Source organism: Onychomys torridus, chromosome 13 (assembly GCF_903995425.1).
Source record: "Onychomys torridus chromosome 13, mOncTor1.1, whole genome shotgun sequence".
Taxonomy (NCBI): Eukaryota; Metazoa; Chordata; class Mammalia; order Rodentia; family Cricetidae; genus Onychomys; species Onychomys torridus.
The window spans coordinates 12604775-12630784 of record NC_050455.1 but is presented as its reverse complement, the minus strand read 5'-3'; the positions used below and the strand labels follow the sequence as shown (position 1 = coordinate 12630784).

Below are 26010 nucleotides of genomic sequence, written 5' to 3'. Positions count from 1 at the left end.
CTTAGAGGAGGAGTTTATTTGAAATCACAGTTGTGAATTACCATTCATCATGGCTAGAAGCTCAAGGCAGCAGGAATTTCAAGCATCTAGTCACATCCATGGTCAAGAAGCAGAGATGAAGTAGTCACTGTCTGCGTGCCTACACTCATTCTTTCCACTCTTACACCCTCCAGGGCTCAGCCCACAAAGTGCTGCCACCCACTTTGGGTAGGTCTCAATTAAATTTAGTGAAAAGTCTATTAAAGCAATCAAGCTCCGCATATATACCTGCCCACAGGCCAACCTGATCTAGACAATCTCTTGTTGAGACTCTCTTCACAGATAATTCTTGATTGTGCCAAATAGACAACTTATTTTCACAAGACCTGCCCAAAGCAAGCCAGGCAAAAATGTCAGCATGGATAGGGAAAGGGCTTACATAGCCCTACTCTTGGCTGAGAAGCTCCTAGTAACCTGATACATGGACTGGATAGGTAGTCCATGCTTCAGTGGATGGTCTTACACCCATGTTTGTACCAGCAGCATCAATTGGACTCGGTGGATTTTTTAAAAAAGGAAATAAAGTTGGGAGGGAGACTTTGAAGGAGATATGGAGAAGTGGATATGATCAAGATATATCTTCTAAACATGAAATTCTCAAAGAATAAATTTTAATGTATAAAAATATTAAAATATTTGGATTACCTCACTCAAAATGATATGTACTCACTCATAAATGGATACTACATGGGAGGGAAGGGATGGCCAGACTGCAACCCACAACTCCAGAGAGGCTAGCTAACAGGAAAAGACCCTAGGAGGGACACATGGATGACCCTGTGAAGGAGAAGTGGATGAGATCTACATGAGTGGACTGGGGAGGGAGGGGTGGCAGAGGTCGAGAAGTGGGGGATGAGAACATAGGGAAATGGAAGGGTCAGTCTGGAACAGGGACAGAGTGGGAGGGCAGGGAGGAAGATACCATGATAGATGAGGACATCATGGAAATAGGAAGAGGCAGGGTGCTGGGGAGGCTCTCAGAAATCCACAAGGTTGACCCCACCTTGGTTGGCTGGCAGTGGTCCAGAGGGTGCCTGGACTGGTCTACTCTGGTGACCAGCCTAGCAAATAACCTAGCTGTCGTCATAGAGCCTTTGTCCAGTGACAGATGAAGGCAGATACAGAGATCCATGGCCAGGCATCAGGCTGAGCACTGGGAATCCAATTGATGAAAGAGAGGAGAGATACTGCAGGTGAGGGACATGGAGATCATGATGGGAGGACATGCAGAAATGACTGGCCACACTAGTGGAAACCCATGAAATGTGGATTGGTGGCTGTGGAGGCCCCATGGGACTGGTCTAGGCCCTCTGGATACAGAAGATGGTTGTTTCAGGGGGCACCCAGGCAGGGGGATTGGGATCTGTCCCTGGTCTATGGGCAGGCTTCTGGAACCTGGTGCCTGTAGTGTGACACCTTGCACATCCTTGGTGCAGTGAGAAGGGGCTTGAACCTGCCTAGGCTCAGTGTGCTGGGCTCTGCTGACTCCCTATGGGAGACCTCTATTTGGGGGATGTGGGGATGCAGGTGGCTTGGGTAGGAGGGCTAGGAGTGAGAGGAGGGAGGAGTGGGGGGTCTGTGGATAGATTGTGGAGTGAGCAGAAAATTTCTTAATAAAGAAAAATGAAAAAATATTAAAATATAATTTTTAAAATTATCCTGGAAGTCATTAAAATTCTGAATTTATGGGAGTTATCATCTTTGTTAATAAATGCAGCAAATAAAGATATTTGCAATTCATCATTGCAAGGCTGGTACCCTGAAACGTCTGCAACATTTGGGAGACAGACTGAAAATTGAATTCAGCCAAGAACTCCTGTTCAAAGGGTTGAGTCTTCCCTATAACAAGAAGTGATGGCTGGATGCTGCCCAAGATACCTGAAAAAAAAATTCTCAAACACCCACATCCCATCATACTACTCTTTAGTCTTCCAGAGAGCAGATGCATTTGATTACAGAGACCATGACTTTCTCATGACAGCATTCATGAATAAATTCAATTGTAATTTGATGGGTGCTCATATGTGAGATATTAGAATAAATACTATTCCTGTCTTATTTTGCGATTCTTTTTGTCTAGGACCCACAGATCTCAGCATGAAGAGGCAGCTGGCAACTGGCTCAGGATCCTCCAGCAGTTCAAACTCCAGACCTCAGCTGAGTCCAACAGAAATCAACGCTGTGAGACAGCTTGTCGCAGGGTACCGAGAATCGGCTGCATTTTTATTGCGTTCTGCAGATGAACTGGAAAATCTCATTTTACAACAGAACTGAGGCAAATGATGTCCATATTCACTGAGTTCTGAATTTGCAGTTTCCACTAATGACAGTTGATTTCCCAGCAGAGATACTCCTGGCCTTGCTGCACAATCTTCTAAGAGAAATACTTCCATCATGCCACGTTGTCCTTGATCTATACACCGGTGTGTTAAGGAACTTCAAAGGAAGTCTGACCTTGAAGTACTTGAGATGCTTAAATGTGCCCAGCCTGTTGCTTTCTGTTTTAGTGTGTCAACATAAATATCACAAGCAATTTTTAAAAGGCTGCATATTCTTAATTCAAGGATAAAAATGAACTAGTTTGGGGTACATAAAAAGTAGCTCAAGATCTAACTGAAATATTAGTGGAACTTTCTACTGACTCATTGGACTGAAAGCTGAAGTATCTGGAAAAAAAAAAGTAAAAGCCAAATTTCTTGTTGCTACAAGGATATGACAACAATGGAAAGGATCTTGTATTTTAAAAGAAAATGTAATTTTTATAAAAAGAATACTTGTTTTTCATTCAAAATGGTCATTTTTACTTTGGTAACTTTTTCATAGGTCCTAAAAGAAAACTGTTTTTTGAGAAACTACTGTAAGTACCCTTCCCACATCCCTTTTGCCTTCTCCTCTTTCCAAATTCTTTCTACAAAAAAAAAAAAAAAGTAACACTCAATGCTGGAAAACAAACAAACAAACAAACCCTTTGCCTACTTTCTTTAAGCCGTCCCGTCAAGAACTACTTCCAAGAGATGCCTGTAATTCTGTACTTCTGCCAGTCTCCAAACACCCGTGCCACATGGCAGCTTGCCACAGCCATTTTCATGACCGAGTTTTCTAAACGTTATAAAGAGATGTGTTGAAACGCAGCACATCGTGCTTGCCCTAAAGCTGCTTGCCCTTGGTTGTGCTGCTCCCCCCCAGCAACCCTCCAGAGCAGCGACTGGATGTAGATGACTGAATGTCAGGAGGTTGCAAGTGACAATCTCAAACTTTGCACTCTCGTGTGTACTTCCCATTTCTGTTGGAAATCGTTTCCAGAAAAGGCTGTTATATCTCCTGGTATGATTTGTATCATTTAGATTTTTTTTTTTTTTTTGCAAAAATTGAAAACTCTCAGCAGATAGAGCTGAACCTTATAATGAACTGCCCCCCTCTGTCCCATAAGCTCTGCCCTTCTTCTCTCCATTTCTAGTGTTAGACACACACAGAGTGGTGTTTTCTGTGCACTGAAGCAAGCCTATTTTTAAAATATTTAAGAAGTACTTTTAGTTCATGCTTGTACTATTTTCCTTTCTGTTGTTTAGCTTTGGTTGAATTACAGATTCTTTGTGCATTCTTGAATTTGCCTTATTTTATGTAAAATGTATGTCATTCGGTTTTTGACAATGAGCTGAAGGCATCAGTGGTGTTCCTTTCCTACTTGTTACATATAGTTTTCCAAGTACTGACTGTGATTGTGACCAGGTAATGTGCACTTTTTCTTGTAACTGTGGACATTGCTATGCTTTTTTTTCTTCTAGTGTTTCTAGAATTATTGTTCCTTACAGTTATGTAAACAAAAACAAAAAACAACAACAAAAAAAGAAATTTTGTGATACTGTTGGTGAATATAATGTGAAAATCTTATTGAAATATGAGTATTTTGGAAATACATAGATGCACAAACACCTTTTAAAGGTGTGAATTTAGAGTTTGCTTATTTAATGAAAATTTTAAAAAAATGAGGGCTGGTATAATTTTCTCTGTTTTTGTTTGGTTTAATAAACAGATTTCTGTGTTAAAACAATGATTCTTGTAAACTTCATTTTGGTTTTTTTTGTTTGTTTTTTTTTGTTGTGTTAAGAGTGAAATCCGGAGCTTTGGACACATCAGGCAAGCACTCTAACCCTGGGCTGTTCTGGCTGCCTATAAATTTTAGTACTTAATTTTGGGCAGTTTCTGCTTAAACTATGAAGTTCAGTCTTATGCCTACATTTGAAAAACTAATATTACAAATTTTATTTCCCTGAATATCCCAAAGCTGACCCACTCAGACTACTAAAAACTTCATTCGGAGAAGTGAAACGAACTAGCAGGGCAAGGCTACTACACAAGATTCTTCAAATCTACGTGAAAGATGGGTTTCTTAGCTTTAGGTCTTATTTTCTCAATGATCTGACTCTTCAAAGCATTCTGATGACTGCATGCTCCATGGCTAAGTGGGTAGCTCAGTGTGTAGTGTTTGCTCTGAAAGCATGAAGACACAGGGGTTCAGATCCCTAACACCCACATACAAACCCAAGTATGGCCATGAATGTTAATAATTCTACTTCTGGGAGCACCGGCCAGCCAATCTATCCTACCTGTTATTTCCAGGTTTAGTGAGAGATCCTGCCTCAAAAGAATAAAGTGGACAGTTAATGAGGAGGACATCCATTGTTGACCTGTGACATCATAGTCAGAATCCAGCACTCAGGACTGAATTTGCTATAAACATGAAACATTCTTCATAATGTCCATGGGATGCAGCAGCAAATGCAATGCTGAACTCAGTAAGTCACACTTGCTTTTGTCTGACATACCTGGCATTATCATGTCCATGGCTGCCCACATAGGACTCAAATCCTCAGTGTCTTCTGCATGTGTCTGCATGAATAGGACACTTATGTTCCCCTCATTTCCTTAAAGGAGTAGAAATGAAATATTCTCCTTTCCTTTTTGCCTGTTATTTGTACCTGAGAGGCAATCTGATCTCTATTTGGGCAGGTGAAATGATTGACCAGATAAGGGTACCTGCCACCACACCTGATGAACTGAACTTGATCCCCAGAGCACACAGAATGGAAGGAGAGAACCTGTGGAGGTCCGTTGACCTCCACATATGTACTGTGTATACACACACACACACACACACACACACACACACACACACACACACACACACAATGTATTGCTTGAACACTTCTAATGAGAAAGCACATCTTGAAATAGCTATCAAAAGCATAATACAAGCATGAGTGGTCACTGAAACTTCTTGAATTCTGTTGCTTGGGTAACAACATGGGTAGAGCAAGCATCAGACCAAGTGATGGCCAGCATGCACTGGGTTCCCACACAAAGAAAACTATTTCATCTCAAGGTCCCACAGTGACCTTGGGTGAAACATCAATCTAATTATTCTTTATCAATAAAAATTCAAAAGTCAGATATTGGGGTAAAAACCTGAAGGATTGGAGAAGCAGAGAAGCCCCCAGTCTTCTCCTACCTGCTCCCTTCCTTCCTCCAAAGGCCAAGATCCCTCTATGCCCTGCTTTACTACCTCCTGTCCTGTCTCTCCTCAGGCCTCCAAAACCTCTTTGGTTAATTTTGGTCAGCTAGTGACTAGCTCTGCCCTCTGACTCTAAGCAAGCTTTATTTGTCAGAACACAATCAAAATATCACACAACACTTGGGAGACTGGCACAGTCTATCCCCATTTTATACAATAGTCTAAAAATGGCAGAATCTTGCCAAGAGCACAACACTAGAACTGAAGCCAGCATTTGACCCAGCCACTCCTGAAGGTGGCCCTTTGTGGATGGCTGTGCTGTCCCCTGCTACTGCCATATACTAAATAATTCCAATTTGCACTGCACGTCGGAACCAGGTGTCCATATCAAACATTCGCAGTTTTATTCTTATAGATGAGTCATAGTTAATTGTTAAATAGTTTGATGAAACACTTCTATGATTGTTGAATTTCCTTTAAGTGATAACCTCTATAAATATAAAAAGGTACAGTAAAACCTACCACTGATGGTGGGAGGGATGACTCAAACATTAAGAGCCCTACTTTCTTGTTCTTGCAGAGGACATGGGTTCTATTCTCAGCAATCACATTGCAGCTAATAACTGTCTGCTACTCCAGTTCCAGTGAATTTGGTAGCTTCTTTTAACCTCTGTGGGCACCAGGCATGCACAACATATCAACATACAGTGAGGCAAAAACACCTATGCACATAAAACTAAAAAAGAAAAATTTTAAAGAAAAATTTACCACTGGTGTCAATCAAATACAAGTAATATGGTGGAATGAAGTCCCAAAGTAAATGGGGTTTTTTTTCTTTTTTAAATTTTTCTTTCTTTCTTGTTTGTGTTTTGAACAGAATTCCACCTTCATCTTATTATCTTCCTCCTGAGTGCTGAGATGACAGATGTGTACTACCACACTGGCCCTAATTTGAATATTGAATCTTATAAAAAAAATGATTCAAAGGGCCCATCCATATGAACCCACAAAGGGAAGCCTTGTTATGAATCCTGATACCATGGAAGCAGATATTATCTAAAGATGAATATTTGTCAAAATATTTTCTAACTTTGTATGGCCTGTGTTTCAAGTTTAGTTTACATTGAGAACACCTGAAAATAAAGCAGGTAGACAATAACATATTATCCATCATTTCCAACATCTGTGGGAGGTGAAATTTGGTAAAGAATTAAGCACAGGCTAACCTATGGAATGTCACCATATTGACACCCTTAAAATTTGAGCCTCTGTCCTCTACAGAAAAACTGAGAGACTCCACTTCCTTCGCATTCCAGCTTCTGATTTTTTTCTTTTAACTTTCTGATCTTTTTTCCCTATGAGACAAAATCTTATGTGGCCCAGGCTACCCTCAACTGAACTACATAACTCAGAATGACCGTGAATATTTTGACCTGCCAATTGCCGGGATGCTCCACCATATCCAGTATCTACTGTGCCAGGGAGTGATCCTAGGGTGCTTCCTGCAAGCTGGGCAAGCCTTCCACTACCCGAGAAATAGCCTCAGCTCTCTGGTCCAAGTATTACAGGCCATTTGCGTCTTTGATTAATGGCCCTGTCTACACCCTTAGAATTAGAACTAGGACAGTTTATAACTTCTTTGAAGTTCTGACCTTGGCTCCCTTTCCTAAAACATTTATGGATTCTTCTGGGTATTTTACGTACACTTGGGCAATACTGGATACTGTCTTTATATTAAGGTCAGCTAATTAGCAATCTTAATTCAACATACAAATTTAATTGCATCATTTGACATGTAACAAAATGTCTAAGAGCTCTCAATGGGATGTGGGCTTCTCTGGGGGCCCATTATTCTACCTCTGTAGTGCTCTGATCTCTGATTTAATTTCCTTTTCTTTTTCTGTTAAATACCTCTCAGGACTCATTGTATTTACTCCTTCATTGCAGGAAAGACATAATTCAACAGTGTATCTCTATAAGCTGTCACCAGCCACGGCCCCTGCTCTTTCTCTTTGTATAGGATATTGTCTTATAGAGCTCATTTAAGAGAGTATTTCTGGAATTTGTCATTCCAACTAGATATAACAAACAAATGTGGCAAATGGTACAGCTAAACCTTTCAAGGGAAATTAAAGAGGAACATCTGACTTATTCCTTCACATTGATTTCTTAGAAGCCCTTCCCACCCAGGCAATTCTCTGGCACCTACTCGTGGGTCTCAAATCATTAGGTCAGTAGTGGGATACATGAGATTCCAAAGCTCATTTAAATCCTGTAAGCAATGCAACTTCATCCATAGGACTTCTAATAATAAAATCAGTGGTATCCAACTGACTTTGAACAATTAAAATATATTTAATGTTTGGTAGAGTTAGAGCTAGCGTTTTGGCCACAAACCATCTACAAAATTTAGAACCGTTATTGGCACTTCAAACTTAAAGTTCTTTGCTTCTGCTTTCCCTCTGGACCTATTGTGTCTAGCTCTTCTATAAAAACTGCATTTCTCCTAATTTGCTATTTTTCTCCTTTTTGAAGACCATCTTCAGAAAGATGATACCAAGATTATTAATGATCTTCTTACTTTTATGAGAAAAAATACTATGAAGTATAGAATGTTGAGCATAAATGTTATTGCTGAAAGACTGGGGTTAGCACAAGTTTTATTCCTGAAAAATCTTGAATTCTTATACTTTTTTTTTGTACTGCAGTGGTTAGAACAAGCTGTCAAGAGAAATGCTTTCTCCTTATTCATTGCACTCTTGCAGTGGCCGTCAGTCCTGATGAGGGGACACTCCTCAGCATTCATCTTAGTTCCTCTGACACAGGAAGTTCAGAGGCCTACCATGAAGCCAATCATGTGAGCTGCATGAGCCACTTAACTCATCTGCATTTTAATCTGTTTAACTACTGCATATTCAGTTTACTTACTCTATTCTGGATGTTGAACTCTGATATAGAAAAATTACTGTTCCTGTCCAAAGAGTCAGTGTCTACTAGAAGAGAGACCCAGGAATATAGGAACGACTAATAAAAACCTCAAAGTTTCAGCTTCACATGCAATGGCAGATGAGGGCCCAGGCAGAGTAAATCTGGATCTTGACGATCTGGGGTGGGGGCACAACAAAATGGGATTACAAAGACTGGGCCTGTGCAGAATTCCTGGCAACTATTTCAAGTGTCATTTTAAAGGACAAGAGAAACCAGAAAAATGTTTCTGTGGAGGATGTCCCAGCTACAGGAGAGTAGCACGAGCAGCAATGGAAGTGTGGGATGATACCATGTACATCATGACTCCAGCCTTTTGTTGTTAGAGGACAAGAACAAAGAATGAAAAGGGATTCTTGGAGACAAATCAGATGCCAGTAAAAGCCAAGACTTAAAATGATCTCAGGAGCTGGGCTGTATCTATAGAGCACAGATACATTTTAAATAGTCAAGTGGTGAAAGCAGCTTGGCTCCCCATGGTCTGCACAATGCATCAGAGCAGAAGTTTAGTTGAATTCTGGGACCTCCTTTCCATTACCATCAGTAAGTACAAAGAAGGAGAGAAAGATTAGTGGGCCTTGCATAAGCAGCATACTACAAAGGCAGAGCTTTCTTCTTTCTACATCCACATGCATATGTGCCATTGGCAGGTGAGATCTGGGGCTAGAGAAATGGATCAGTGGTTAGGAACCTGTACTGCTCTTTCAGAGGACCTGAGTTCAGTTCCTAGCACCCACATCAGACGGCTTACAACTGTTAACTCCAGTGCCTGGGGATCTAATGCCACCTTCTGGCCTCTACAGGCACCTGCACATATGTGGAGCCCATAAACTAATACAGACATACATACACATAATTTTTAAGTGAGCACCAAGAAAAGTGAGAGAATGTTAAGAGCTAACACAACTTCTTCAAGAAATAGATTCTAGAAAAGACAGGAAAGTCCAAAGAAATCTCAAAATCAAAACAATAAAGTCTACTCTCAATTTCCTCGTTTTGAGAAAGGAAGAATAAAAGGATAGATGAGCTGCCTGAGAAAACTTACACAGCACCCTTCTAAACTCTACAGTCTTTCTCTGCCCTTGCTGTGCTAGCCAGAAGGAAAAGCCTTGTCAGGACTTAGCATCTTCTGCATTCTCCAGTGAGACAAGACAGCTGAAGACTCAGGCAGATCATGACACCCAGTCTCAAGCACAGACTTTACTGAGCATTGAGCCTCCTCTTTCCCCCGCTGCAAGGGCTCACCTCCAACAATTGGCCAACACACACATGATCTGCTTCTCTTTTATAAACCTGCAATTGGCATTTATTAAATGAACATAAGAACAGGGTACAATGTTATGTTTCTATAGCTGCACACAGCATTCCTGAGCAAATCCCTTTATCCACCCTCCCCTCTTGCCAACAGCTATTAATAGTTCACAGCCATGTAAACCTCTTTCAGTTTTTACATGCTGAAGAGAATGTATGGCACTTTTATTTATTTATGTGACTGGTCTATTTCAATTAAATTCACATTCCCCAGTTCCATCCATTTCCCCACAACTAGTAGGATTTCATTAACACAGAATAAAACCTCATTGATGCACACACTACCAGCTTGTTATCTGGGACCCAGACTGATTACATTTTAACTATTGTGAGTAGTACTGTAATGAAGATGAGCATACAGGTATGTTTTTGGTGTGCTAATTTAACTTTATTTGAATATGTACTCAAAAGGGGGTAGCTGAGTCATAAGGTGGTTCTATTTTAATTTTTAAGGAACTTCTTACCTGTTTCATAGTGGGTGCATAAATTTATATTCCACCAAAGCATATAGGTACCTCTCCTCTACATCTTCACCAACATTTGTTGTGTTTTACTTTACGGATAACAGTCATTCTAACTGGAATGCTACGGTATCTCATCATAGTTTGCATTATTTTGATAGATAATAACATTAAACATTTTTTGCAATTTTTTGATTGTTTGTTGGTTGCTTCTCTTATTTTTCTCTTCTAATTTTGAACAGGCTCCTGCTTAGGGGCCTAGGAGAAGTGAAGAGTTAGTCATATTAAGTCAAAAGAAATTTTGCTAAGCACAGTGGCATATAACTATAATTTCAGCACTTGGAAGACCAAGGCAGGCAAATCAAAAGTTTGGTGGCAACCTGTGATATATAGTAAGACTGCCCCCAAATAACTACAAAAAGCAAAGTTTCTAAGAATCTTATTAGAGATTTGGATATGGATAAGTCTAAAAACAAATTGCTCACACCTAAATAAGAACTGTATCACTCAGTTGCGTGAGGTCTCTAGCTCTGTTCACTGTAACATCTTATAAAAAAGCAACCAGAGCTGGCTGATTGATCTCAGTGGGAACAGCCCCAACAAGGCCACAGTCTCTGCTCACCAGCAAAACACCAAGAAATTAAATGCAAACACTCAGACTCAGTATCACTTCTGGGCTCTACAAGGTGAGCCACTTGCTTGGCAATGAGCCTATAACCTCATAATGTATGTTCCTGGTTTGTATTATTTAGCAACCAAATACAGGTTCCTCATGTACTGTTTCTGTTACAAGATGTAACAATGGAATGTGTGATGTGCCCCATATGGTCTATAAGGGTTAAATCAACAATTTGACAGGATATGAAGTCACATAATAGAAAAGCTTCTGAGCATGCCTGTGAGGAGTTATCAAAACCAGATTAGTCCCTAAGCATGCCTGTTGGGAAATTCTTGATTGAGATTACTTAGACAGCAAGACCCACTTTGACTGTGGGTGGCACCAATCCCCAGGCTGGACTTTTGGAGTGAACAAGGATGCGGTAAGCTGAGCTCAGTATTCCTCTTCTTCTGCTTCCTGATTTTGGAGAAAATGTGACTAGGCATCTCAAGCTCTCCTCACCATGACTTGCAGCCATGGTAGACTGTGTCCTCGAACTGTGAGACAGATCAAACATCCCCCTCAGAAGCTGATTTTTGTCCAGGGCATTTTATCACAGCACCAGGAAAGCAAATGAATACAGTGTTCCATGCAGGGAGCAGAGCAGTGCTGAGCATTACACCAGCAGGAATTTGACTCCACTTTGGTACCCAACCTTGAGCAATTATTCTCCTTTCCTCATTAGTATGCAGCTGGCCGACAGATATTGCAAACAGCAAAGGTCAAATTATGATTTTTACATAAGATCTTCAGACTAACAAGTCATCCTTCTGGCTGGCGCTTTCAAGATCAGGCATATATAAAATTTCCTTCTCCAATATTCCCCCACCAAATTTAATTGGTGTGTCCTTTTTTATTTCCAAAGCCAATTATATGAAGAGAATCTTTTCTGTCTATACTCAAGGCAGCTAGGTTGGGTTTCCTGCTGTTGAACCCTCAGGCCAAGGACTTTTAGTAACTCATCCTTCATCTCAGCCTCCAGAAGTGGGGGTGGCAGAGAAGCTCAGCCTTGGAGGAGGGGACAGTAGTGTTTCTCAGATTCTTTGTCTGTGCTAGATAATTCTGAAATCCATGAGGAACAGAGCAACAGCAAGTGGGCAAGACCTTTGTAAGACAGGGACTTAGCCACCTCTGAAGGGAAGGCTATGCACAGGGCACCAGTCTTGATGGCCTGTCCTGCCGGCTTGCAGTATTTTCTTCTCATTAATTGTAATACTGACTGGGGTGGTGACAGAAAAGGCCAACTCTGCTGACATTTTCAAGGAATCCTAAACATGCAGACAGTAATGGATGCTGGGGAAGCAGAGCCCAGATCATCTTGGAAAGCCAATATGACTCTCTTTCATCTCCCCCTTTGCCGCCCTGCCAAGCACCTTCACACACCTCCCTGAATATCAAGCAGGCTGCAAGGGGCTGAGGACATGTTGGTATACATAGAATGTCAGTGCAGCTTATCATATTCATGTCTAAAGAAGTGCAAGTTTTAATGGACAATTTTGAGATCTCTGTGGTTATAAGCAGAGTCCCCTTCATCCATCTATTTAAGCTATGCATACAAAAGATGGAGTTATTTTGGTTGTTTCATGAAATTCAGGCTCAGAATCCAAGCACTTTTAATTGTTTCAATCAAGACAAGAAACAGGCTCTTCAAACCTAAGCCCTATGTTTTTTCCTTATGAAAATTTTGGGTTTTATTTATATGCCATCTTAAAATGACCAGTAAAGGTTGTACATTTACATTGTACGAAGCAATGCTTTGATAGATGTGTATATCGTGAAATGGTTGAAACAAGAAATTTACCAAATATATTACTTCTCCTTATTTTTTCAATACAGAGAAAACTGAAAACCAATTAACTCTCATAATACATGTCTATGGATTTTTAAAAGTTTCTTTGTGAGATAAACATAAAATGTGTTAGATATCATGTAACATCTCAAACCAAGCACATTTTAGTGATGTTCCTCCCACACCTCCCCACATCCCTGCTACTCCATCTCATGTGTAACTCCATCCAGGTCTTTTTTACTCTTTCATGCCCAGAGCATCCTTTTTGCCATCCCCATCCTTTCTCATCATGTTACTGCCTTTTCTTGGTCTTCTTTACCCATGCCTGCACAGGCTTGTATGTAAACCTATGGACATTATAGACTAGGATCTGCATATGAGGGCGCACTTGTGTGCTCTGTCTTTCTGCGTGCCCTGCTGTTTCCCACTGGTTTTCCATTAGTCACTCCCACGTGTTACAACATATTATCTGTTTTTTTTAACTGCTTGCAGTACCAAGCCTCTGATATATGAGTAATGTAGGAGGCATTTAACCAGACTATCGTATGGTTTTCCCCCTTCCTTTGCCTGCAGGTTTGAGTGCCCCCCCCCCTTCATACTAAAAATTCATTAAAAAAGTTGTTCAACCAGAATGTATTAAACGCCTCTATCCTGCGGAACCCCCTGATGCTCTGAGATCAGAAGTGGGAGATTTAGATAAAGTGGGGATGTGTGCTTGGGGAAGATGTGGAATTCACTGGGAAATGTGCTGGCACCAAGCCCCATGCTCACAGCCACTAGGCTAGATCCGTCTGACCATGTGTAAAATGAGAATAAGATCTTTCTCAAACAGAAACATGGCAGTCAATGTGAAAATGGAATCTCTGAAACACACAGAACAAAATTTAGAACCCCGGAAGCTACTCTTTCACATTTCCACTTGAATCTCTCAGTAATTTTAATTTTCGAAAATAACACTTCCTCCCAGACACAAGTAGCCAAGTGAAGGTTAAAACGTAAGAGCTTGACCCAGTATTTGCGGGAGAGATGCTGTGCGGCCCTGCCCTGCCCTTCTAAGCAGCAGGATAGCATTCACAGTGGGGATGAGGCTCAGACGGTACAAGAGCGCTTGTCTGTGTACACAGAGCCCCCTGTGGAGGCCCGGGACCAAATGCACTTGACACAATGGTTTACAGCTGTAATCCCAGAACTCCCGAAGTAACACAGGAAGATTAGAGGTTCAAGGTCATTTTTAGCTACCTCGGGAGCTCAAGGCCAGCCCCAGCTACATGAGACCATATTAAAAGCCCATCCCAGAGAGCATCATTTACGTACATGAGATTCCTACTGGAACTCCATGAACACCAAAAAAGGAAAGAAGTGTAAAATATTTAAACCTTGTTTCAGACTTAATTTTTTTAACTCATTTTCTCACTTAGTTTGTATGTAAACACTTAACAATTGGCTAAGAGTGATATCTGAAATATATATATATATATATATATATATATATATATATTTCAAATTTTCCATTCACATATGTATCTTACGTATTTCATTCTATTTTCAGTTTTAAAAATTGTCCAAAAGAGTACTTGTTAGAATTCTGCCCTTACTCCAGCTGCATGACTGCACATGCGCAGTTCAGGAGTTGAGCAAAGGGTCTTGCGTCTTACATCATCAGTGTGAGTTGGGGACTACATGTGTAATGTGCTCATGCAATCAGCGCATGCGTGGTGTAGCTCCATAAGCCCAGCCATGTATTTTCACCGGGAACCCTTAAAAAGCCGGACACAAGCACCACCCTCTCTATTCTGCTCTGTGTCTTCCACCCCACCATCTTTCCCTCTGCTCTCTACACGTGCTCCTTCCCCAGCTTGGTTCTCTTGTACCCAACCTCCCTGCCCCCCCCCCCCTTCCTCCTAATAACGCTCTCTGCTACTAGGCAGTCTTGGCCATACCCTGTGACCAGCACTGCCACCAGTGCCGTTTATCATTCGTTTCAGTACTGAGCCCACATCCTTACTGAATGCAATAGGCACCACTTCAGTGTGCAGCCTGTTCTGCCCAGATTAGAATCCCCAAAGAGACCACCGGAGACCGTGGATGTCCAGAATGCAACAGCAAGGTTTACTTCTTATACAAGCTAGCAGGGAACCCTCGTCCTCAGCACCTGGCTAATCAAGGCACAGAAGAGAGTTCCTCTTTCTTGGGGAGGTAAGCTTTTGAAGGCAAAAACCACACAATTCTTCAGAGAGGAGGCGGTTAGTACGGGTCCATCCTTGATTGGTCCAGTTTTTCCGAGCCTGGACTTTATCTTATTTTAGTTTGTCTGTTTTCTTTGTCAGGAGTTTTACTGCCCATCTCCAAAGTCTGGTCATGTTATCTCGGGGGAGGGGGCGTCTAGTGGTTAGTCACCACCAGACATCCTGACCTTGTACTTTTAAAATTCTGACTTCACCCTGTCTGAGAGTGGGAAACTGATTCAGTTCTGGTTAAGATATCCCTTCCCTCAACTCTCCCGGCGTTGTGGGGAACTGGAGTGGAGGTCTCTCACAGCCTTCACCCTCTCTGCTTTGCTGTGGGATTGCCTCCATGTCTCTTCTAGTCTGATGCTTGTTCAACCCCTAGTGTGGCCCATTTATAGGGAAATATTGCCGGTCCCTAACCCTTACGATGTTCTGGGACTTGAAGGCTTTGTGTATACTAGTTTCAGTCTTGTCTTGGAAGCAAAGGTTCACGTGTTGCTGCTACCCCAACACTGCCTGTGAAGAAACTGAGGCACCAGTGGTGTGACAACTTGTCGGCATTCCCTGAGCATCTCACACACCCTCCATGGTAAGGTCTCAGTTATCACATCCTTCTGGTGATAGGAAGTAAGTTCACCTTCATTTAATACACAAGAAAGCTAGAGCACACAAAGAGAAAGAAAAGAAAAGAAAAATTAGCTTTTACAGCAATGCTTTCTGTAAAGTTGGCTGACTTAGCTCTGTAACTTCCTGCACCAGTGAACCAACGTAAGATTTATACCAAGCCTCGTTTTACGGTAGGAAATAAAACCAGGTCAGTATGAACACACACCCAAGCCAGGTTCCCAGTCTGTTTTGTCTAATTCTGAAAGTCATGCTGTGGATTCTGCAATGACATGGTTTTGCTTTTCTGTGTCTAACTAACAATCCTGCCCTGTTTCTCGGGAGAGATGAGGTGAATGAGGTTTGAGTACTTTTCCCCTTTATTTTCTCCCTTGACGTTGGACTCAAGGGGCAGAAGAAGGAGAATGTGCAAGCCATCTTCAGTGTGAGGATGTTTCCACTCTCTCCTGTGACTGGCAGCAGCTCCTGCTTCTCCAGACACAAGAGAAGCTGCACTGTCAGTCACAGCAGGCCCAGAGCTGATTGGGAGGCCCCAGAAGGGAGGCAAGGCAACCCCTCCCGCCAGGAGCTCCCTGTGAGGCCTGCCTCTCCCCTTCCCTCTCACACCACTTGCTGTGCTGCCTCAAGACCAGTTAAAGGGATGGAAGGTGTCTCCACCTTGTCTCCACAGTGGCCAACCTGACCACAGAGAGAACGAAAGGCAGAAGCTAGACTCTTCGCTGCCCCTTCAGAGAAATGAGCCCAGGTCACATCTTTAAACTCATCCACATCTCTCTGATACCACACAACACTTTTTACAAACTTCTTATCTGCCTATATCCATTGACCAAAGTTAAGGCCCCATAATGACGTTTTCACTACTCTACTCTCTCCTGTCCCTCTCCCTTTCTTATGGATAATCCCCACCCTATCCTGAAACACTCCTCCATTTACATGCATGCACATCATATACATGGACTTACATTTACCTATGAATATGTACATATATAATCCCAGTTCCACTTGTGAGAGAAAATGTCAGATGGATCTTCCTGAGTCTGTTTTATTGTCCCAATCAATCATGGTTTCCAGTTCCATCCAGTTTCGTGCAGATGACACAATTTCACTCTTCTCTATGGTTGAATAAAATTTCACAGCATACACACAACATATCATCTTTTTCCATTGGTCTGTTAAAGGGCACCAAGGCTTGTTATCTGCCTGACTGTTTTGAACAGCACTACAAGTGTGTGGTGGTGGTGGGGGGGGTGCAGATGTTTTCAGTACACTCCCACTGGATTCTCACACAAAGTTCTCACTCTGGGGCAGTAAGGCTCAAAGAGTGGGCTGCACAGTAGGGGTCATCCTCATTCCTGCTTCAGAATCTGGAAGGGAAAGGAGCAAGGGTAAGTGGGCATGACAGTGCCATTAGGTCACAATGATTGCTGGACTGGTGAACTCTCACAGATGATTTTGTTATACAACTCAAAACTTGGAGCGCTTCTAACCTGGACCAGAGCCAAGGGAAAAATGGGTTGCAAATAGGGACGTCTGAGTTGTCCAGAAGTTCTCAGCCCCATGTCTCTTCATTTCCTCAGCCATCGAACTCCACAGAGATGCCATCTTATCCCATAGAGCTTGGCTGTCTCTGAAGGATAGTCCCAAGCTGCTGCTTTACAATAAGAAAAACCAGGTGGCTTGGCCGTGTCCTCCGATGGGCCGGCAACATATTTTCTGGCAGAACAGTAAAATCATCCAATGCTTCACTGCACGTTGATGGGAGCAGTTGATGATGGTCTAGTCACAATATACTTTAGTTACTGAGGCTTCTATTAACACAGCCAGAGCTAGTCATATCTATTCTGGAATAGAGATCATCAGATTAAGGTGAACCGATCAAATGTGGCATGCACAACATTTTAGCAAATAAAGTTTTATAAGCACACAGCTGTGCTCTTTATTTGTATGTGTTTTGTGGTAGTCTTCACTCTGTGACAATCAAACCTGAGTAGTTGTTACAGGGGTGCAGCAGGCATTGGGTCTCAATCCCTGGACTAATGGGCTAACTAAGGGAGGTGACTATTTAACATATCAACGCAGACATGGCCTCCAGGTTCTCCCAGCATCTCTCATTCCCTACCTGTTACAGGGTATGACTGGCATACCCCACCCCCTACCCTAACCTTCTCCAACCTAGAGGCTGGGCTGCCCTTCCCCCAGCTTCCCTTCCCTATATAATCCAGCCATTTTGGTTAATATCTCTCTCTCTCTCTCTCCCTCCCTCCCTCCCTCCCTCCCTCCCTCCCCCCCCCCTCTCTCTCTCTCTCTCTCCCTGTTACCCTCCTGGCCTCCTGGCTCCTCTCCCCTCCCCCCTCTCCCCTGTTGTCTCCCTCTTTGCCCCACCCCCACCCCATGTCCCCTTTCCTTTTCCTCCACTCTCCTCACATATCCCAGCTCAGGGTCATGTTCGCTCTAGAGCTTTCCAGGTGCCTCTGCCTGTGCTCTTTCTCATATCTGTGGCAAACCTGCTCCACCATACCGAGGAGCAGTCATGGCCCCCTTTTTTATGTCTTTTTTTCATTTGCCGGGAAGCCAGGTAGACTTGTAGGCCTTTTGCAGAAGATGCCTGTAAACTCCCAGTTTGGAAGCTCCTTTTGTTAGTGGGACATTCTTTGTCACTCTAACAACATACCTGATAACAAACTAGTTGAGGGGATTGTTTATTCTGTCTCCTGGGCTGAGGTCCACAGTCTTTGGCCCCTGGTGAGGTAGAGTATCAATCAGGCTGGATGGAGCAAGAGCATGTGGCAGATGCTGCACACTTCTTAGTGGGCAGAAGTGAAGTGACCATGCGCAGTGTGGGCTCCTCCTTTCTCCCAGGCTCCACCCTATAGGATGTGCTGTTCGTATTAGAGGCAGGTCTTCCCTTTGTCCCTTATCTCTGAAAGTGTCTTCCCTACACACCAGGCACACCGCACATTGCTATGCTCCTAGGTGCTTCGCAAGCCAGAAACGTTGCTGAACAAAAGGTCATAGGTATTTGATACAGTTCCAGGACAGTCACTGTATTTTCCCCTGTCCCTTCTGAGGGTCTCAATAACTATGAAATTGTTTCTGTAAGAATATTGAGGTTGAGAGAAAAGTCATAGGTCAAGGACTTGACAGACGGATCGATCGCTAGGCAGTCCGGCTACCAGAAGTCAAATACGGCTTTGTTTTGCTTTCCGAGGCTGTGTCTTCTATAAGCTGTTCTAGAGACACAGTCATCATGTCACGTTCATAACAGGAGTAGTCCCCAAGGCCACACTGTGGCTCTAAAAATGTGTTGTGTAAAAGCAACTTGTGTGTAATTTGGGGAGCACCTTAACCTTCAAAGTGGTCATCCTTACCAGCTGGGTAACCCTTCACTATCCAACCTGGTTCACACCCTGGTTAGCCCACTAACCCCCACACAGCATTTACAAGTGTCTGAAAGAATATAAGGGATGAATTTCTCTCTTCTCTTAATAGTTTGCACGTTTCCTGCAGGCAGAGCCTTTGTGCAGCTTACTTCAGTAGCCAGAGGTTGGAAGAGTCACACTCCTCACACTTAAGGACAGAGTCCTACCTAAGCTACTACTTTATGTTAACTCACACCAGCTAGACTCTTTTGGGAGCCGGGACTCTCAGTTGAGGAAGTGGCTCCCTAAGATTTGCCTGTCAGCAAGTCTGTAGTGCCTTTTCTTAATTAGTGTTAATTAACTTGGACCTAATGCTATGTGGTTGCTGCCACCTCTAGGCTGGTGGTCCTGGGTGCTGTAAGAAAGCAGGCCAAGCAAGCCATGGGAGCATGCCTTTGTAAGCAGCACCCCTCCACAGCCTCTGCATCAGCTCCTGCCTCAGGTTCCTGACTTGAGTTCCTGCCCTGACTTCCCTGGGTGATGGACTTTGGTGTGGCTGCGTAAGACAATTACACCCTTTCCTTCCCTGGTGCTTCCCAGCAATAGAAACCCTAACTAAGACAAAAAAAAAAAAAAAAATTGTCATAAAATACAACATCCTGATGGAGGGGGATGTGCAGCAAAAAATGCCTTTGCTTGTATACAAACAGTGGAAAAATTCCTTCTGGAACTTTGCAAACCAAAAAGAAAGGTGTTCATTTGTTGCAATATAGTGTTTTGCAAATTGTCACGATCTCTCTTTGGAGTGCATAGTTGGATAAACTGGGTCGATGCCAGGGTTGTAGGGTCTAAGGAGGGAGGCGCAACCAAAAAAAGGTTGTAATTACTTACCATCAACGTCAACTGAACAGTTTCTCAATAGGCCCTTCCAAGCATTCATGGATTGCTGCATCCTGCCCCCTACTGGTCAAGAGAACTAATGACATGCAGTGATAAGTAAAATTGCCTCTTAACATTTTTTAAAAATCTGAAACAGTATTTCTAGTCATAGAGCAAATTTCGTCCTCTAACAGCTTTCCATATCCCTTTTTCTTTCTATTTCGAAAAGGAATTAACAGCAAGGAAAGGGAGTGTAAGATGGCTACCAGGGAAAGAGAGGGTAAAAGGCCGGCAGGGGATGTTAGAAGCAAAAATGATTCTTTATTTCTATTGAATTTCTTTAAAAGTTTTTATTACATTTATTTAATTACATGTACAAACACACAGATGCACAAACATAGGAACATATACACAGAGGTCAGAGTACAACTTTCAAAAGTGGATTCTCCCCGCCCCTTCCTCTCCCCTCCAGCCATTTGGGATTAAACTCAGGTCATCAGACTTGGTGCCACTCACCTTTCCCTCCCAAACCGCCTTGCCATCCTTATTAACTGATTTTTAGGGTGTGAGTTTCAAATAATTAACTCTCTAAATTCCCAGGGCCTGACCTTCTCTCAAAGAATGCTACTGTAAAGGCTAAACTGTATCTTTGAAAATTACACTAGTCAAAGTTAGAAACAGTACTTCCACTTCACTTTCATTCATTTTGACTTGGTTTCTCTTAGTTATTAGTTCATGCAGTAAACCCCAGTTATAATATGATAAACACTGAAGGGACTCTAGCCGGCCTGAGCATGGCAAACAGGGCTCTGGTGGGCCTTGCCCTTCCCCCATCCCCTCTGCCTGGCTAAAACAAACAAACAAACAAACAAACAAACAAACCTGTTAGAATCCATTCCTAAACCAGCCACCAAGGTCTATTCCCTTATTTGGCCACTTCCTTCTCCCAAGGCTGACTACCAAGGTTCAGCTATGAAAATATTGAAGTCCAGCAATCAAAACTCCCAATTTGGCTGCCCTAACTAACCTGTCCAATCAAAATGAAACTCCTCATTCTTACATAGGATTTCTACTTTTCTCTTTATAAACTGCCATTTGCCTATTGGGCCATGTCTGTCTCCTCTCTATTCAGAGGCAGTCATTTGTCCTTCTGGAACAAATATCCATCCCCTTATTCCTTCCCCGCTTCTCCCTCATCCTCCGTCTCCTGTCTTTGTCTGTCATTTCCTACCCCTTTTCCCTTTGGGGCAAATAAGTCTCCTCTGTGCTGAGACTTAGTCTTGGGGTGTCCCAAGCCAATTCCAGTCCCTTCAAGCATAATTGAATACAGCCACTGATTTTAAAAGTGCTTATCTTATAACACACTAGATCTCTTTTACTCACAGAAGGACTGATGAATTAAATCAGAACCTGACTTTTTAATCTGGGCACATTTGTCCCTTTTGATTTTAAGACTCACCCTAGAGAAAACCATATGTCCATGTGAACATAACCAAACTAACCCTGCCTGTCAATCACTGTGTTCATCTTACAAAATTCAGGGGGTTCTGTTGAGAATAGACATCGCATATCTTAAAGAACTGACTGGGCCAGCTGTGCACAGACTTCTGAACGCTCTTTCATAGTCCTGCTTGAAACATCTCACATGTGGCGAGACAGTTGAGGAGAGGTGCCCGATGAGGTATTGTTGGTGCCTTCAATCCAAACCCTGTAAGTCCCATAAGCCTCTAAATCCCAGGCTGATGCAGTTTCCACTTTAAAAGCATACAGGATGTTGCCTTATGAAGAATGTATGGTTCCTTTAAGGAAACAGGAGCAAATTGTTTATTTCCTTTTTTTAGTTGCATTATTCTGCCTTATAAACATTTTTTGTTGGAATACAGGCAAGTAGAGTTTTATCTGTTAGTGAGATCTTATTGAAGCTGAGGAAGAAATCATGTGGCTAGAAACATAATCTAGACACAGATTGCCTGGGTTTTGATTCCAGCTCAATATACAATGCCCCGAGCAAGCTATTTTTACCACATTTGCTTTGGTTTCTTCATTTATAAAAGTTGATGCCAATACTGCCTACCTCACAGGGCAGTTACAGAAATAAAAGAAGGCCACACATAAAGTACATTTTAAAAATAAACCCTCGCCGGCGGTGGTGGCGCATGCCTTTAACCCCAGCACTCGGGAGGCAAAGCCAAGCGGATCTCTGTGAGTTCAAGGCCAGCCTGGGCTACCAAGTGAGTTCCAGGAAAGGCTCAAAGCTACACAGAGAAACCCTCTCTCAAAAAAACTAAAATAAATAAATAAAATAAATAAATAAAATAAACCCTTAAAATTACCACATAGTAAACAGACCAGACTTTTTAAACTTAGTAGTCATAAAAACAATGAATCCAGCAGTTCAAATAATCAATGCTAATGTAAATAACTGTAATGAACAAAATGATCACATTTCACATAAAGACAGATATGAAGGGTTATTTCTTGTCAACTTGATTAGCTCTGGAATCAACTAAGGGACAAACCTCTAGGTGGGTTCACTAGAATGGGCAGCACCTTCCAAATGGATCCATACATAAAGCATGCCTGTTTTTGCCTGCCTGTCTTTGTTCCTTGCATGTTAAGTACATCTACCCTATTATCAACACTGCCATCCTTGGTTGACATCAGAACCCAGCTTCTTTGGCTTTTCAATGTGGACTAAAGACCAGCAACTCTCTAGGAAAACTCTAGGCCTTCAGTACCAGGTTAGGACTCCTCAAGCATCCAACTTTGTAGAGTGAGCAGCTACCAAGTTCATGGCCTCTCCAGCATTCAGAGGGCCAGCCCCTATCAGGTAGCTGATACTATAAATTCACTTTCATATATACATATGAAATATTTATACATATATATGTATGTATATATATATATATATATTTCATATATGTGTACAATATGTAGCTAGATGATAGATATAGACTATAGATGGTAGATACATAAATGATAGATAGATAGATAGATATTCATTCTACTTGTTCCATTCCCTATTATAAGTTCACACGCGCGCGCGCGCGCGCGCGCGCGCGCGCGCGTGCGCGCACACACACACACACACACACACACACACACAGACACACACACACACTTTGAGAGGTTTTAAAACAAATTGAATAATATGTCTCTTATTTGGGACTTTTCAAAATAAAATTAGTCTTTTGCAGACACCTCTCTAAATCAAAATCTTCTAATATTTTCTAACTTAAAGACTTGTAGAGATCAGTATTGTATACTGAGCATATCCTCCCACTCCACTGCCTGTCACCATCCCTTTTCTCATCTCTCCCCACTCCAGAGCTGTGGAATAATCCTTCTGTACACTGTCAATATGTGCTGCTCTCATTACTTAATAAAAAGCTGGCAGGCTTGTAGCCAGGTAGGAAATATAGGTGGGACGGCCAGAAACAGAGGACTCTGGGAAAAAGAAGGTAGATTCAGAGGTGTCACCAGCCAGATGCAGAGGAAGCAGGAGATGAACATGCCATGCTAATAAAGATACCACCACATGGCAGAGCATAAATAAGAAATATGAATTAATGTAAAATGCAAGAGCTAGTTAGCAATAAGGCTGAGCTATTGCCTGAGCATTTACAATTAATATAAGCCTCTGTGTGGTAATTTGGAAGCAGCTGCCAGGATGGGAAAACTCTGCCTGCACTCCAACTTGCCCCTCTCTTCCTCTAGACAATCTCCCTTCTACTTTCCTTCAAGACACCTGCATCTCTCCATTGACAGAGACTGAGAGGTCAGTGCTTCCCTCTTTACCCTCACAGACACATCCCAGACAGCTGCTTCTTCTCTCTCCTTTTTCTTCAATTTAGTCATCCCAATGACTTTGTTTGTCATCATTTCTATTATTACATTTCAAAGAAATGAGCAGGATTCAAGTTATAAATCAAGTGGGCTAACCTGAACTCAGCCTGTTTGGCAAATGACTCCAGAATAAGTTACTTGTTATTTTGCTGTCATGTGCTCTTAAATTTGGTTCCTTTACTTTGAGAAAGCACACAACGAAATATGGTCTTCAGTGTAGGAACAGCTTTAATTAAAAGAAACAAACAAACAAAAAACAATACTCCTTTCTCCAGGTGATACTACTTCATAATCCATTGGTTTTAACTACTTAATAAATGCATCTAAAAAGATACCCCAAGACATCAAATTGTTCTGCACCCCCTTGCTCACAGGCATGCACATAAATTAAGAATGTAGCAGTAGCCATCTTTTGTTAATCCCAGTGACTGAGAGTCTGAGTCAGGAGAATTTCCATTTTGAGGGAGATGACTTCTGTAGTCCAGCGACCTTCAGTTTGGAATAAATCAAAACCTAACTTTTCAGTGTTGTTCTAGCAAAAAGTTGCAAAAGGAAATTCAGTATTGCTGAGACCAGGTGCCCTGCACTCCATGTTGTCTAAAACAGCAGGACTCTGTTTTCTTGCTGTGCCTTTGCCGGGTGTCTCCATTTCACAGGAGGAATAGGTTTCATATTAATGTGTCAACTTAACTGTGTCTGTGGACAGCACAACCTGTGAAGCATCACCCACCAATGAAACATAGATCGGAGAATTACTCCTAAAAGAAAGATTGGTACCACACTATAAACATCACAAAGTAGGCTAGGATCATATGAGTATAGTAAAATCACATCAGAAAAGCTAGGCCTGAGAACATATTAAGCAGGCCCGAAGAAGGTTGCAACGTCTTCAACTGGACCCCACAAACAGGAGGGCTTCTCAAACTAATCAGGTGACATTCGCATCAGTTTGCCATTTGACCAGTTTGTATGTGCACCAAGAGATAGACAGGTAGAGACCCCATGACTCTCCCAGGAGCTTCAATTCATCACCATCCCCACTGCTGATGTAGTTAACTCTAATTGTCATCCACCAGCCTCCTGTTAGTCTGCTGGACCTGTTTCAGCACCTCACCATCATGGCTTCTGTATTCCTTGTCTCTGCAGCTCAACTCAAACCTGTGACCCTGTGGCTTGGTTCTGTGGTGACAGGTCTCCAGCATCTCTTCAATAGGGTTCATTACATAAGTGTTACATCATAATGACTGTGTCTATATCTCTATGAACCGTTTGTCTCTAGCTGCTGTAGGACTCCTTTGAATTCCTTGACTTCTGCAGTGTGGCCTCTTTTGCAGCCATTCTGTAACTTACACATGTACATGCAGATGAAATTACTGTGCCGTGTGTGGTAAGGTAATAGTAATAAGTAAAACATGAATGAAAGAACCTGTGTTTGCCAATGCCAGCTGTCAAAGGGAACTGAAACTCCTTTGCATAGCAGACAAGATTTGTTATTCAGTGAGTTCTCACACTGTGGGGACACAAACCAATCACATCCTTTATTTTTGTTTCTGACATAGTGATCTCACAATTACAGAGAGCAAGTTGTTCAAAACAAGTCTGCCTGTTTCCCAGAGATGCTTACAATTCTCTGTGGGGAAAAAAAAATGGGAAGAAATCTTAAAATAGACAAGTGACCTCAAGACTTAAGCACTTAAGCAAAAAAAGGGGAACAAATGTTGTATTTAGCACCTGGAGGATGTCTCTGTGGCTTTGTGAATGCTTAATTGTTGGGGAGCAACTGTTTGGGATGCAGCATGGTGATTATTTCTACAGTTCTCCAATTAGCCTCTAGGAAGTGCTTCGAATTTCAAAAGGAAAGTGGGAGCTGGGAATGTAGCTCAGTGGCAGAGAGCATATTTAGCATGCACAAAGCCCGCACCAACCTTTAATATCAAATTAGAATAAAGGATGTAACCCCCAAAGATCCTCAGAACTTGACAGAATCAGCATGTTCTTTGGGAAGCATTGATCAATAATGGCAATATAAGGTCCTTGGCAGTACAAGAAATATAGAAGATTCACATGTTTTTGAGTGTGCCCATAATGCAGGGTAGTCACACTGACAGGAAGTAATTTTTTTGTTGTTTTAAGACAGCATCAAATGTAGCCCAGGCTGACCTCAAACTCACATTTGTGTGTATAAATAATATAAAATATGAATTGAAGAGTCCTGTATTTCATGAACATAGAAAAACATAGAAATGTTTCCTTCTTTGCATTTTTTGACAGGAACATTTTATGCTCAGTCTTAGAGGCCCTCACCATGCTAGCATGTAT

At 42.1% G+C, this 26010-nt stretch overlaps 1 protein-coding gene across 8 annotated transcripts in view; it reads left to right on the top strand.

Annotated features, from left to right (window-relative positions):
• The window catches only part of Nol4 (nucleolar protein 4), a 330500-nt gene extending 326409 nt beyond the window's left edge, over positions 1-4091 (top strand). For 7 of the 8 annotated variants that reach the window (XM_036204832.1, XM_036204831.1, XM_036204834.1 and 4 more), the window contains one exon: positions 2120-4091. In XM_036204832.1, coding sequence (XP_036060725.1) covers positions 2120-2313 — 194 coding nt within the window. In that variant the 3' untranslated portion in view covers positions 2314-4091. The remainder of the gene's footprint in view (positions 1-2119) is intronic. The other variant, XM_036204839.1, reaches the window with a different exon arrangement.
• The last annotated feature ends 21919 nt before the right edge of the window (positions 4092-26010 follow it).